The sequence below is a fragment of the Spermophilus citellus genome (assembly GCF_964194105.1).
Source record: "Spermophilus citellus genome assembly, chromosome: 13".
Classification (NCBI taxonomy): domain Eukaryota; kingdom Metazoa; phylum Chordata; class Mammalia; order Rodentia; family Sciuridae; genus Spermophilus; species Spermophilus citellus.
This window is the reverse complement of record NC_138193.1, coordinates 58,774,281-58,789,570: the sequence shown is the minus strand read 5'-3', so window position 1 is coordinate 58,789,570 and position 15,290 is coordinate 58,774,281. Positions and strand designations below refer to the sequence as shown.

At 34.6% G+C, this 15,290-nt stretch overlaps 1 protein-coding gene across 2 annotated transcripts in view; it reads left to right on the top strand.

The window, feature by feature from the left end:
* The window catches only part of APLF (aprataxin and PNKP like factor), a 98,129-nt gene that overhangs the window by 29,361 nt on the left and 53,478 nt on the right, over positions 1 to 15,290 (top strand). For both annotated transcript variants that reach the window (XM_081265233.1, XM_081265232.1), the window contains 3 exons: positions 1,076 to 1,223; positions 1,541 to 1,673; positions 11,929 to 12,110. In XM_081265233.1, the coding sequence (XP_081121359.1) occupies positions 1,076 to 1,223; positions 1,541 to 1,673; positions 11,929 to 12,110 (463 nt within the window). The remainder of the gene's footprint in view (positions 1 to 1,075; positions 1,224 to 1,540; positions 1,674 to 11,928; positions 12,111 to 15,290) is intronic.

The window sequence follows — 15,290 nt, the reverse complement described above, 5'->3', positions numbered from 1 at the left end:
TTAAAAAAAAAAAAGGGCTGTGGATGTGATATGACTCAGTGTTAAGTGCCCCTGGATTCAATCATCCCTGGTACCAAAAAAAAAAAAAAAAAAAAGCAAGTCTGCTTTTAAAGATTATTCTTTTTGTAAGAAATACTAAAACAAATAAAACAAGCCAATTATTAATTGCATTCTTCTCAGATAGACACATTTATAAAATCTTCCATCTTCATTTTTTGGAGTTCACATTTATTGGTGCATAGTTTACATGCAGAATTGACTCTTTTAAAATGTACAATTCAGTGCACTTTGGCAAATATATATAGTCATGTTAAGTACCACTGCAAAAAGATAACACTCTTGTTCTCCCAAAAGGTCCATTATGCCTCTTGATAGTCCCTTCACTCTACTTCCAGTCCCTGTCAACTGCTGATATGATTTGTGTACATGTAGCGTTATTTTATGACTTCCTTTAAATTGAAGCATACAATATGCTTTTTTAATAATAATTCAACAACTGTGGATGATCCTAATACACTTTGCAGAGAATATGAATTAAGTAGTTCAGTGAGTGTGTTCCCCATGTGACTGTGGATACTCCTGTGTAAGGACATTTAGCTTCTAGTTGTACTATAAGTTTGAGGAGATTTCACAGGTGGTGATACTGGCCAGAATTCTGGTAGCAGTTGTATAAACCCGAACTCAAGATTTTATTAATTATTTTTCTAGGAACCTATCTAGCTTAGCTGATGGTCTTGCAGTTTACATTATCTCGGTAGATACAGGGTGGCGATCTTAACTTTTATCTGGGAAAATACAAAGAATAAATAAATAGCCCTTAAGCCTGGAGAGAGATGATTAGCACACATTTCATAAATCACTATGGTTTTAAGGCCCATGATTTGGAAAGAATAATTTATTTCATGGCAATATGGATGGCAGAAGATAAAGAAAATATTCTATGTATTTTATTCTATTATATTATAATCATTTTTTAAAATTTTTGCTAAATTTGAGAAAAGAGCACAACAATGACATGGTCTCTGGCAGAAGTGTTTTAAATGATTAATAAACAAATTTCTATTTTATTTTATAGAAACAGCCAAATGCTTGAGGAAGATAATATATTGAATGAAGCACCAAAATCTCCTGTGACTAGTTTGCCTGATAAGACAACTGGCACCTCACAGCTAGAAAGAAGCACAGAACTACCCAAGACCCAGACTACTACCACTAATAGTGTGGTAAGAAATTTCAAATAGCATCACTCATAATATGTTCTTTAAGTTATTTTGAGGAGACAAAAGACAACTAAAATTAGGCTTATTCTAACAGTCTTGCTAGCATTAATTTGTTTTCCTGTTATATTAAGCTTTAGAGAATGTCACACTATAATGACATTTCTACCGATAGATATGACGAATTTCTGGAAGAAATTTAATGCAATCCACAGTTGTAGATGAATATTTTTATGGTAGTGTTTTTGCAAAGTAAATAATTTTACAAACTCTTAATGATGCATGATTGTCTTTAGGAGTTAAAGGAATAGGTGTCTTTTTAGTCTTTCCTAGGTGAATGTAGAGACTTCAGTAAGCAACAGTCAAACCCTGCCCAGAGGAAAAGAGTTCTTCCAGCTTGGATGTTAGCAGAGAATTTAAGTGATCAAAACCTTTCAGCATCTGTCATCAGTGGAGGTAGGTTTTTGTTTCTGCTAATGCTGACTTTAAGGAAAATATCAAACAGATTTAGAAAGTTTTTCTGAACAAATAGAGTAGTGGTTGTGTCAGGGTAACTTAACCTAAGAATTTTTTAGGTGTACATAGACTCTAATTTAAAACATAAGATATTATCTTATGCCATGTATCAAATATTATCCTAATGATTATTTATATTTCATCTAACAAGCAGTATTATGTGCCAGACTTAGGATATTAATATAGATTTTCAAATTAACTTATTGGTGTCACATCTAAGATAAAATGTGAGTACAATAAAAAGCATTTAAAATTAGTGTCATTAATTTTTTTTTTTTTTTTTTTTTTTGTACCAGAGATTGAACCCAGGGGTGCTTAACCACTGATTCACATTCCCAGCCTGTTTTTTATTTTTTATTTTGAGACAGGGTCTTGCTAAGTTGTTCAGGGCTTTGCGAAGAGACTGGTTTTGAATTTGTGATCCTCTGCCTCAGCCTCCCAAATTTCTGAGATTACATTAATTGAATTTTTAAAAAGCCAAATGCACAATGTCTTTGCCAGGAGATTTTAAAAAGGTGTGACCTCTCTTGTAGTATAGCTCATTGTCAAGATAGGTATCACAATAATGTATGTTTTCTGCTGAGTATTCCCATTGCTCCAGTTCTGTCTGTTTACCAGGAAATGCTGTAAAGTCATTCTTCTTCATGGCTGAGTAATACTCCATCATGTGAATATACCACATTTTCTTTATCCATTCATCTGTTGAAGGACACCTAGGTTGACTCCATAACTTGGCTGTTGTGAATTGAGCTGCTATAAATGTTGATGTGGCTCTATCACTGAAGTATGCTGATTTTAAATCTTTTGGATTTATACTGAAGAGTGAGATAGCCAGGTCATATGGTGGTTCCATTCAAGTTTTCTGAAAACCTGACTCAGTACAAAATGAAAACACGGGGCCTGTTCAACTGTTTTGGGGCTGGAGTGTACCTTAATGGTAGACTACATAGCCAAGTTTGATCTCCAGACCACAAAAAGAAAAAAAGGGTTTATTTCTTTTTTATTGTTGCATAATAATTAAACATAGTAGTGGAATTTGTGGTTACATAGTTAGACACACACATAATAGAATGGTGTAGTTCGGTTAATGTCGTTTCTCAGTACTTCTCATTTCTCTCCACTTCTCCATGATCCCCTTTCTCTGCCATATGGGCTCTCTTCTATTTTCATAAGATTCCTGCCCTACCTCAATATATGTGCACCTTTTTTTTTAACCCTTCTTTCTCTCTAGCTTCACATATGAGAAAAAACATCTGACCCTTGACTTTTTGAGTTTGGCTGATTTTACTTAGCATGATTTACTCCAGTTCCATTCATTTCCCATAAATGACATACTTTCATTCTTCTTTATAGCTGAATAAAATTCTATTGTGCTTCATGAGACCCTAAGTTACTTAGAGAGATCCTGTCTTTAAATAAAAAATTTTAAAAAGGCTGTGGATCATCCCCAGTATCTCAGTGGTTTAGTGCCCCTAGATTTAATCCCTGGTATAAAAAAAATTCTATTGTGCATATATTCTTTATCTATTCTTCTGGTGATAGCTATTGTGCTGCTGTAAATATGGGTATGTATGGATCACTATAGTATATTGACTTTAGGATAAGTACCAAGCAGTAGTATAGCTAGGTCACATGATGGTTCCATTCCTAGTCTTTGAAGAACATGCATACTGTTTCCAGGTGTTTGTACTGATTTACAATCATCTTTTATAATGTCTTGACCAGATTTCTAATAACTACATTAAAGTGTGTGTCTTTGTGCAACTTTTTGGTTATCTCAGTGCCGCAGTCCGGCTGCAGCAAAATAACCGGGGGGTGACGAGGAACTTGTGTACATTGATACAGCAGGAGTGGGAGCTGTTTATTGTAGGACTGGAGGGGTATATATACATTCTACACAGCTTATCTTAATTAACATAAACTAGATACAGCAGTCAACCAATAAGGAATCTCCACACTCAATGGCTCGCTGGCGTTACTTCACAAACCACTCCCTCTGCAAAATGCCAGCCGCTGTCTTGACTTGTTTACAGACTCTAACATCTCAGGTTAATTTTCTATTAACTGCTTTTTAAATATTATATGGATCATATTTTTTGTATATTCTGTAGCTAGTGATTTTCTGTTGGATATTGGTGATATGAATGATAGATTATCAAGGCTCTTGATTTCATTATGTTTTCCTAAGGAAGTAGTTCTAATAGGCAGTTAACTTGGCTGGATTCAGATCTTAGTCTCTTGTTTCCCCTGATGTGGACAGCAACTATAGTCTCTCTACTTAGTTCCTTTGGTTTCCAACTATGACTTTTTTCCCTGGATTCCTGGGGTTTCTTCCATGAACATTATAGTATAATGGTCAGCAAAGGATTTGGGTCATTTTTATTTGTAGAATTTTGTTCTTCCTGTTGCCGCCACTGCTGCTGCCTCCTCCTCCTCCTCCTCCTCCCTCCTCTTCTTTCTCTCTCCTTCCATCTACTCCTTTCCCTCATCCTTTGCCCTAGGGATTGAACCCATGGTACTGAGCTACATCTTGTCCTTGTTATTTTATTTTGAAACAGGGTCACATCCAGTCCTTGTTAATTTATTTCGAGGCAGTGTCTTGCTGGGTTGCTGAGACTGGCCTTGAACTTGCAATCCTCCTGCCTCAGCCTGCTGGGATTTTGGAGATGCACCATGCCCCCTCTGGGCTCCCTTTCTTCTGGGATTTTATTCCTCACTTTCTGTCTTTTCTACTAACCTCAAACCAGACTGAAGCTTTCTACATTACTTGTGAATTGGGAAATACCTTCAGGAAAACAGAAATTCATAAGCCTCAAAAGTTGTAGTTAATTTTTCAAAGTTAGATTCTTCTCTGCCTATCTTTTTGTTCACTATCCAATGCCTTCATATAGTTGTTCCTTTTAATATTTTTGTCCTGAATTTATAATGTTTTATTTGATTTGATTAGTTCAATTAAGATATTCTGTCAATTTTATTTTGAACATTATCTTTTATAAATTATAGTAGAAATGAGTACCTTTTTAAAGAGGGAATATTACTGTCCTTAATGATTCTCATATTCAGTAGTCATGGAATTCTTTGAAAATTTTTGATCAAATGTACAATGTACAGAATATACCTTCTTCAATGCTAGTTGGATTAGAATAGGATCATAAGAGTAGGTTATACATTGTATGTTGAAGGAGATGTGGTTTAATCTGAAGAATTCTCAAAACTAAATCAAAGAGTTTCCTGATAAAGAGTTTTATTTTAATATAATGGTTATTATCCCCTCCATAGTCATTTCATGTGGAAAATATTTTTATCAGTAATATTACTTATTAAACATGATCCTCACTTTGTAGAAAGGAAAATGAGGGTTGGTAGTGGGAAGGAGCGGGTACTTTCCCTCAGTAGAACAATTTCTCTCCAATAGAAAGAGTAAGTTTTCTTAACTAAAAGTTATATCAACGCAAACTACCTTCCTGAGTACAAATCTTTTTATTTCAGAGTTGTTTGTACTATAATTGCTTTTATGTTATCACTTTTAGATTGCTTATAATAGTTCAAAATATGTTTTGCTTCAAATAACCAGCTATTATATTAACTTTCATTTGACAGATACACCATATAAAATATGAATTGCCTTTTTGGGCACTTCACCTTGAAAATACAAATGACAGTTATCTGACATTGATCAGGGCTGGAATATTACATGGCACACAGTGCACCAAAATGCTAAAGCTTCAAAATAAGATCTGAAAGTTTTTGGATTCAGGCCTATCTTCATATAAACTTAAATTTTGGTAAAAATACATACAAGAGCAAAGTTAGGTTCCTTAATACCTTTAATGGAGTTAAAAAGTATACAAATTTAGAAGAGGAAAAATTAAGAAGTATAAAACAGTTGTGTACTTGAATTCTGATAATTAAAAATTAATATAATTAGACATGTCTATTGCATAGCTTTTAAAATTGTTTTATTCAACTAAGTAACTAATGACCTGCATCAATAAACCATTGCTAGATATTTAAAAAATCATCTTCCAGGACACCTTTTAGGCTCATTAATATGTGCGCAACTTCTGTCTTTTGTACCTGTAGTACATGGACATTGACATTTACTTAGATTGTCTAAAACCAACTTGATATTTTGAAATCTTTTGAACACTTAGGATCAGGACAGCTAATGTTAACTGATGATTAATGACTTATCCAAGATCAAGTAATAAATGCCAGAGCTGTAACTGAGACCTAGCTCTTTCTGAGTGTAAAGCCCATGTTCTAAACATGTCACTGTATAACCACTTATGTTTACTTTCTGAATGTCCTGATTTGGTTTGTTTGTTTTTGATATGTTCTTTAACTCTTGGTTGGTATTGATTCTGATAAACACTCATGCTATTCTTAGGTTGTTTTATTTTTACTTTTTTTCATGAATAACTTCAATTTTTTTGAAAAAAAATTTTGGCATAGAAATAATGGTTCATTTTTCATGTGTTAATATAATTAATGTTTGTGGGCAGCCAATCTGAATGATTTTGCATTCTCTTTCCCTGAGCTGGAGAGGCTCTGTCACTACATCTCGTAGTGACCTGGACATTGCCCTGGTCCCGGAGATTGAGGACGTGTCTTCACACATAGGCGTGTCGCTCCATGGATAGAGCCATGCTCACCTGTTCCTTTGTGATATTACCCCTTTACTCTGTTTGGGTTAGAATGTTCCATGAAAACGCCCTGTGTGTATTTCCTTCTCTTGCTCTGCTTCTGAGTGTGGCCTTCCTAGATATCAGTCAACCTGCTGATAGCAGATATCTCAAAGCTAGACTCACCCCCTGAAACCTGACCTCTTGTCTCATTTGAATGGCTTCTCCTCAGTAAAAGGGTTCAGTACACACTTGCTTGCTGTCTTTCTTTCTGTGGACCCTTAAGGTCAGAGGAGCCATCACAGGAGCCCCAAAGAAAAAGGTATCTCTGTCTCTTCTGTCTCTTGTATGGTTATTTTGCACAGCCCAGTTCTCCTGGAGTGACCCTGAGTGTTTTTGTCACTAGGAATGCGACAAATGTTGTTGGTAGATTTCTTAATATTATATCATGTCTATGTTTCCAGAGTAAATTCAACCTTGTCATGATGGCTTCTTATTTTTATACTCTGTTAGATTAAATTTGCTAATATCTGGTATAGGACATCTCTATATTTATAAATACATCAGTATTTTTCTTCATGCTATAAATGGCAAATTTTAACATTAGAGTCATGTCAGCTTTGTATAAAATGAATTAAGGGTTTTTTTTTTTGGTTTGTTTTTTGTATTTTTGTAGGGGCACTTTGAATACCTTTTCCTTGGAATTCCCCTATATTGCTATCTGGGCTGGATACCTGCTTTTAGTAATTGTTAGTTATGACATAGGAATAGAAGTTAGACCACTAGAAAGAATGAAACACTCAGAGACAAATCAAAATAGATACATTTAATATAAAAATTATCTGCTAAAACTGGTGAGGAAGGGATACATTAATCAATAAATGCTTGGGGGAAATATCTATTTGGGACAAAGTAATATTAGATCCCTACTTATACCATATTCAGAGATAGAGTCTATTGAATTAATAATGTCAACATAAAACTTAAAATTGATAATGTATTTGATGTAAATATGGGAAATATTTCTAATAGTTCTGAAGACTTTCAGAAGATGATAGGGAACCTAGAACCACAAAGGAAAAATTGACAGATTTTCCTAGATAAATATTTTAAAAATATTTGCATGCAAAAACTTACTCAGAGGCATATAATGGAATGGTAAACAATATACTGGGAGATATTACCTGTCATACTTAGAAAAGATTGAAGATTAAAAAAAATGTCTATAATTAAAAATATTATACTCAATAGAAATTTTGCATATGGTATGTGATGTATTACAGAATAATAAATACTAATTGTTAATAAATATATGACTCTACTATTAGGTAAGTATAAATAGAAACATACAATTGTAATTTCTTATTTATTAACTCATCAAAATCTATTGCTGGCAGAATGGGTATTATTGAACATTGTTAATAAAAGTATAAATTAGTATAGACTTTTAGCATCATCTGCCAGTGTCTCTTTCAGTTTTTAAATGTACCACACATTTTGACCCAGAAGTTGTAGTTCTAGGAATTTATATTACAAAAAGAACAGCACTTATACTTTTAGTCCTATTGTAAGGGACCGGTGAAACGTCGGAGGAAGAGACCACCAAGTGACCACTCATGCAATTGGCAGAAGGGGATTTATTGAGATTCCAGCATGCTGGGGCTCCGTGCCCACTCAAGAAAGGGGAGCAGCCCAGAGCCCAGAGCAGGGGTTGAACAATGCTTAAATACACTTTTTGGGGAGGGCGGGGGCTTTGCATACATCATAGTCTCCTTTAACAAATCGCCTTACACCGAGGGAAAATCAAACAACAATTCCTAGATTTGATTAGTACATTCGTTGGTGGGAACAGGGCGAGCTGGAGTGATAGGTCATTCCTAAGGAGGGGGTTACATTTAAACTGATTGGTTCGGGCCCTGTATGTCTACGTGACAAGCAGCACAGGGTCTTGAATGCTTACGTGAGGAGTTACACAGGATCCCAGGCCATAAATCAACTAAATGGCCAGTAGGGCCTTGTCTTAACTGCCTCAGGAATTTAACCCATGCTTTGCAGTTTAGAAGCAGGTTTACAATGCCTGGTCCTTTACATTTTAACTCAGGATTTGCAGCTTAGAAACTTTACCCTTTCACTATATGTGTTTATATATTTGTATTTTTAAATATATTTGCTTAAACTTAGAAAAAAAGTTGAGAAGACTACTAATTACTAACAGGTTGTTATAACTGGTTTCTCTGGAGGGTAAGAGTGGATGGAAGTTTTTTTGGTACTGGTGATTGAACTAGAGTCACTTAATCACTGAGCCACAACCCCAACCCCTTTTTTTTTTTTTTTTTTTTTTTTGAGATGGGGTCTTGTGAAGTTGCTCAGAGTCTTGCTAAGTTGCTGAGTCTAGCCTCAAACTTCCATCTTCCTGCCTCAGTCTCCTAAGTCACTGGAAATTACAGGCGTGCACACTGTGCCCAGCTCAGAAGAGATGTATTTTAATGGCACATATGCATCTAGTTGAGCTATCACTCATATAGCTCATAAGTATAATTAGTAACAGTTAAAAATAACTTCATTAATAGTTAATTTCTTTTATATTTCTGTTATTCAAATGGACTTATCCTGGACATAGAGTAGTATTTGCTTTACCAAATTGTTACACAATTGCTATAACCCAATTAAGCTATTTGTTTTATATACTCTTTTTGAAGAACATTTTAACAATATTAAAATAATTCCTTCCCATATAAAAAGAAATTAGCTTTTGTTCTTAAAGAAATATTTATAGTAGAGAATTTAGAATTTTAAATAATTGGCTATTTTAAATAGGTATATTTAATTTTAGAATTTTATGTACATGCGTAACATGTGGAATGTGGTCCACTATCATTTTGGTAGAAGGTGTGTCTTAATTTACATTTCATAGTTCTCAGTATAGTAAGCAAAACTGCTATACTATTATTAGTTTATTTGGTTTTATGAATTCATAACTGCTGTTGCATATGTTGCACCAAGCTGTATAGTTCTATTAAATCTCATTCCTCATAGTTTCCTAAAATGCTAGGAAATGCTTCCTAATATAGATTCATGATGAATATTTAAGTAATTTAGGCAAAGTTTAGTATTGACTAGTTTATGCATATGTTTTATTTAATAAATATAGTAGTTTCCCCCTTATCTGCAGGAGATTTATTCTGAGACCCCCAGTGGATACCTATAACCATTGATGGTACCAAAATCTATATGCTGTATTTCTTCCTATCCATCCATATCTATGATAAAGTTTAATTTCAAAGTTAGGCATGGTAAGAGATTAGCAATAATAAGTAATATTAAAATAGAACAATTTTGGTAATATACTATAATAATATAATAGTTATGTGAATATGGTCTCTTTTTTCTTCCTCTGAAAATATCTTTTATCATCAGGCAAGTTGATCCATATATAATACCCACAACTTAGGAGTCTGAAATAGAAAGATTGCATGTTTAAAGCCAGCCTTAGAAATTTTGTGAGACCTTGTCTCAAAGTAAAAATTTAAAAAAGAGATAGGAGTGTCCTCAGTAATTAGAATGCCTATGGGTTCAATCCATAGTACTTAAAAGAAAAAAAAATGTTTTGTACTTTAACCTTTTCACTTAAAGAACACGTTTTTATGGCTTATCTTTGGCATATCTGAGTTGCCAATATTATTACTCTTGTGCTTTAGGGCCATTATTAAGCAAAATAAGGGTTAATTGAATGAGATACCACAACAATTGGTCTGATAACCAGGACAGCTATTAAGTGACTAACAATATACAGTGTGGATGTTGCTGGACAAAAGAATGATTTATGTTCAGGTGGGAGAGTGCTGGAAGGTACAAGATTTCATTATGCTACTCAGAATGGCATGCAATTTAAAATTTATGAATTGTTTATTTCTGGAAGTTTTCATGGGTGACATAGGAAAGTGAAACAGGAGAGTGAAAATATGGTTAAAGGGGGACTACTGTACATTATCTTTATAATGATTCAATTTATATTCCTATTTGATAATATAAACAGCATTCCATTGCCCTTTTTTCCCTGAATTTAAGGAATATTATTTCAGGCCACTTCAATATCCTTCAGAATAATGCTAAGCAAACTATAGGCCATTTTTTTTTACAAATAAAGTTTTATTGGAACACAACCATGATCATCCACATATGTCTTGTATGTGGCTGTTCTTTTGTTTCAAAGGTAGAGTGAAGTAGTTGTGACATACACTGTATGGCCTACAAAAGTTAAACTGCATTTTCTAGCTTTTTCCAGAATATAGAATAATGATTAAAGATCAAATATATCAGAATACCTATATTCTGGATCTTCTGTTCATATTCACAATTCACTTAGTCAAAAATATTTATTGAGCACCAGCTTTGTACTAGGCCATTTGTAGGTACTGGAGACTCAAGGAAGAAATAAATAATTAACAAGGCGCATAAAATCTTTTCCCTTTTGAAGGTATCATTCTATTATAAAGGAGACAATTACCCGTGAAATTTTTTGGAGGGCCGTATTGGGGATTAAACTCAGGGGCAAATCATCTTTCTTTTTTTTTTTTTAAGAGAAAGAGAGAGAGAGACAGAGAGAATTTTTTTTTTAGTATTTATTTTTTAGTTTTCGGCGGACACAACATCTTTGTTTGTATGTGGTGCTGAGGATCGAACCCGGGCTGCAAGCATGCCAGGCAAGGGTGCTACTGCTTGAGCCACATCCCCAGCCCAGGGGCAAATCAACCAGTAAGATACATCCCCAGCCCTATTTTGTGTTTTATTTAGAGACAGGGTCTCACTGAGTTGCTTAGTCCTCACTTTTGCTGAGGCTGGCTTTGAACTCATGATCCTTCTGTCTCAGCCTCCCAAATCTCTGGGATTACAGGTGTGCACCATCGTGCCTGGCCGGCCATGAATATTTTTCTCTTAAAAACAAGTAGGTCTTTTTGATTTTGTATTAGATCATTTATGACATTTAAATAAAATATACTCACTTAGGTTTACCAACTATATTGAAATTACATAGGATAAGATGTCCATTGTTATTGAGTCTTAATGTCTTCCTTGACAAAGTCTGTAGAGGTCATTCTCCTTTTGGGTTATTTTGGGTTCTTATCTCTGTTTAGGATAAATTGTATTTTTCACTGTGGATGTTAAATATTTAGTAAGCATATGTAAGGTTCATTGAGTTGCTCTATGCAGGTTTTCTTTTAGAGAAATTCAGTTCTGCAATGAAAAATATATATAACTAACATGTGTCAGGTGCTTTAGTAGATAGTTTACATATCAACACATTTACTTCTTCTGAAAACTCTGATTTATTAGAATTGCCACTTTGCAGATGAAAACAAAGTTCAAAGATAGAGGTAAGGTGAAACAGTTAAGGCACAGAGCTCCCACTGGCACCTTGGCCTTGTGATTTGCAAATAAGTTTTTTTTTAAATTGGCTTTACTGTAAATGGAACTTTAATTTTATTTGCTCTTATTCTCTTTTTTTGTTTGGAATATTGACATGCGAAATATGGAATATAATTTTCTTTGTCTTTATGTATGTGTGTAAGATAATAATATAATCCAAGAATGTGGAAAAGAAGGAATCTCCAAAGATAAAACCCAAGTAAACATGACCCAGCAAAGAAAGCGAGTAATTTCATCAGGAAATTCAGAAAGTATATCAGCAGAAGATGATGCAGGAAAAAAGTGCAAAAATGCTGATCAAGAAGAGTCTGTCATTTCATCCAAGGTGATTTTTAAAAAAATGTATTATTTGACTATTTACTTTCTTATGCCTCTTAGTGGAGCCTCTTTTCCTTCTGGAAAAATGTATCCAGTCCCTATGGACTCAACTTTGCTTACTTATAGAGTCAAGTTTTATAAGTGAAAGCAAAATATATTATGGCTCATATATATTTGACATAAAAACTTATTAAAATTAAACTTTTCTTAGATAAACTTTGAGCCTTCACACATTCTACTCTTTGACCTCTGAACATATCAATTACCTTTGCCTTTTTTTTCAGAAGAGAAATTATTTAATTCAAAAGAACATCTACGGTATATATGTTTTACTGTGCTTATTCCAAGTCATAAAGTTTGATAACCATGAGAAAAACTTTATATCTTTTAAATTGATAAAGAATACTAAGCAAATCCAAGATATTCGAGGTATTTTGAAATTTTGATGACATCAAGGGAGTATTACAGACAAGTCCCAGAAAGAACTGAGCTCTGCTTGGCTAATTGTTCTTCCTCCCTTAAGGGTTCTGCAGGAGATTTACCTCTCCTTTATGCAGAGCTTTCTGGTATAGCTGGGCCAGAGAACATGACTGAGACTGAAGGCCTGAGTAGGGCCTTTCCAGAGCCCACCTGCATCTCTGCCCACTTTCTTTCAGCTGGTCCTGTAGAAATGGCTATATTGCAGAATAGGTGAGAGAAAGTGGAAAATGAGAGAAAACAATAGGTTGGGCTCACCTGTCTAGTCAGATGGAGGGCAGTTGCCAATTATTAAGAACTCAGAGAACAGCTTTGGTGAGGCCTTCAGAGCAGAAGTGGGATTGTTTACTTGGGAAAAAATGAATTATATTCTCTTAAAGAAAAATAGAGAGAAGGGATAGAAATCACCTCCCCCCTGCCAGTCCTTGTTCCTAAGATTCTTACTCATTTGTTCTGTGTGGTCTGTTTATTAGTATGTTAGTATTTTAATGTGCCCTCAAAGTTGAAAGCTACTGATAAACCACCATTCAGCATCACAGAGGAAACTGAGTCCCAAGATCACATTGCTAGAAACCTCAACTCTCAAATAGATCCTTTCATTTGGGATACAATGGATTTTTCTCCTATATAGATTAGATTGTGTGAAAGGCTTTGTGACTGTAATCACTTTGCTTCATGAATTAGTTCATATTTTTCACTTTGCTCTGAAGTAGTTCACATTTTTCATCAGTTCTTTTGTCTTTCTAAAACTCTTAACAGTTATATAATTGTCTATTTTAGAAGTGAAAATTAGAGTTCTTGAATTGATTAATGAAAAGAAAGGTTACTATGGTTTGAATGTTTTTGTCCCCTCCAAAAATTTATGTTGAAACTTAATCCACAGTGCAACAGTTTTGGGGGTGGGTTTGCTCATGAGGTCCTTGCCCTCATGAATGGATTAAAAATGCTGTAACAGGGGCTGGGTTTATGGCTCAGTGGTATATTGCTCGCCTAGCACAGGTGGGGCGTTGGGTTCAATCCTCAGCACCACATAAAAATAAAATAAAGTTATTGTGTCCAACTACAACTAACACTCTTAAAAACCCTTGTTATAGCATTTTAAAAAAATTTTTTTTGTTTTAGTTGTTTTGCTTTTCCGTCACCTCAGAAGACAACATTTGTTCTCTTTTGCCCTTCTATCTTCTACCCTATAAGGAGACTTCATCTTGGGCTTCCCAGACCCTAGAACTGGGAGAGAATAAATTTATTTCTTTATAAATTACTGCAGTATTCTGTTACAACAGCACAAAACAGATGAAAACAATGGTGTTTTTTTAAAACATAATTTTACATAAATCATGAACTTTGTCAGAAGTAATACTAGGAAGCCTGATCCAATTGTAAGGTGTATCTGCTGTTTTTTTTTTTTTTTTTTTTTTTTGCTGTGAAATAAGCAACCCCAACACTTAGTGGCTCACTACAACAAAGATTTATTATTATAATTCCATGAGTTGGCTGGGTCAATTTGAACAATTTTTCTGTGGCATATTTTTAATGTCTGCTGGGCTGCATTTTAACTAGGAGCTGTGCTGAAGCTGGAGCATCTGAGATGGCTCCAGGAACATCAATGGTGCCTCATCAAGGGTGATGGATAACTAGGAACTGGCTGGGTCTCCCACCTTCCACTTACCATTAATTAGTCTAGACTGAACATCTTTATTGACAGCTGGATACTAAGAGGGTCAAAGAAGCTGCCAGATCTTTTAAGATGTAGAGCTAGAACTGTTACTGTGCCATTTCTACCACATTCTTTTCATCAGAATAAGTCATCAGGTCCCAGGTAGATGGGATAGCTGGTAGAAGAGCAAAAGAAATTTAAATATAAGTTGAGAATCCCTAACCTAAAAATCCAAAATCTGAAATACCTTGAAATTTGAAACTTTTTTGCACTATAAAGAGCTCAAAAAGTTATGGATTTTTAAGTATTTCAGATTTGGGGTTTTCAGATTAGGGATGCTCAACCCAATAAAATCTACTCAAATATTCCCAAATCCAAAAAATTGAAATCTAAAACATTTCTGGTCCTAAACATTTTGGTTAAGGGATACTCAACCTGTAGTAGGCGGGAAAGTACTTTTCTTAGAAGTTTGATATAATGGAGGGCAGCAATGTGAGGTGGGAACTTTTGCAGAGGGAGGACCTTGAAATGTTTTCATCCACAGAAATAACCCTTTTAGCTCTTTAGAGGAGAGTTTAAAAGAGAACAAGTTGAAAGTCTCAGAGAGGGAAGAGATTATGGCATTAACACAGTCAGGAAATAAAGAGAATTAGAGGCAGGACAGTGACTAAAAGGATAGTGAAGTGGCATTGGATTAGAAAAATATTTATGAAAGCAAAACTGCAGAACTTGTTGCTTAGATTTTGGGAAAGTACAGGAATAAAGGACTTTTAAATTTTTGGCTAAGATTAATGGATATGTTCTGTTGGCAGAAACTGGTAGAGAATACAGACAGGATTTCAGCTTTGGCATTTTGAGTTGAAGTGCATAGAATAATTGAGGCGAAAATGTTGAGCTAGTGTTAGAATATATGAATTTGAAGCTTAGGAATGAGGTTGTGGCCAGGAAGTTGGTTTTTTTCAGACATTAGCATGTGTATACTAATGGAATCGATGTAGGACTTATAAGGCAACTAACTGGCACAGACATTCGTGCCAAGGAAAGCTTGGAAAC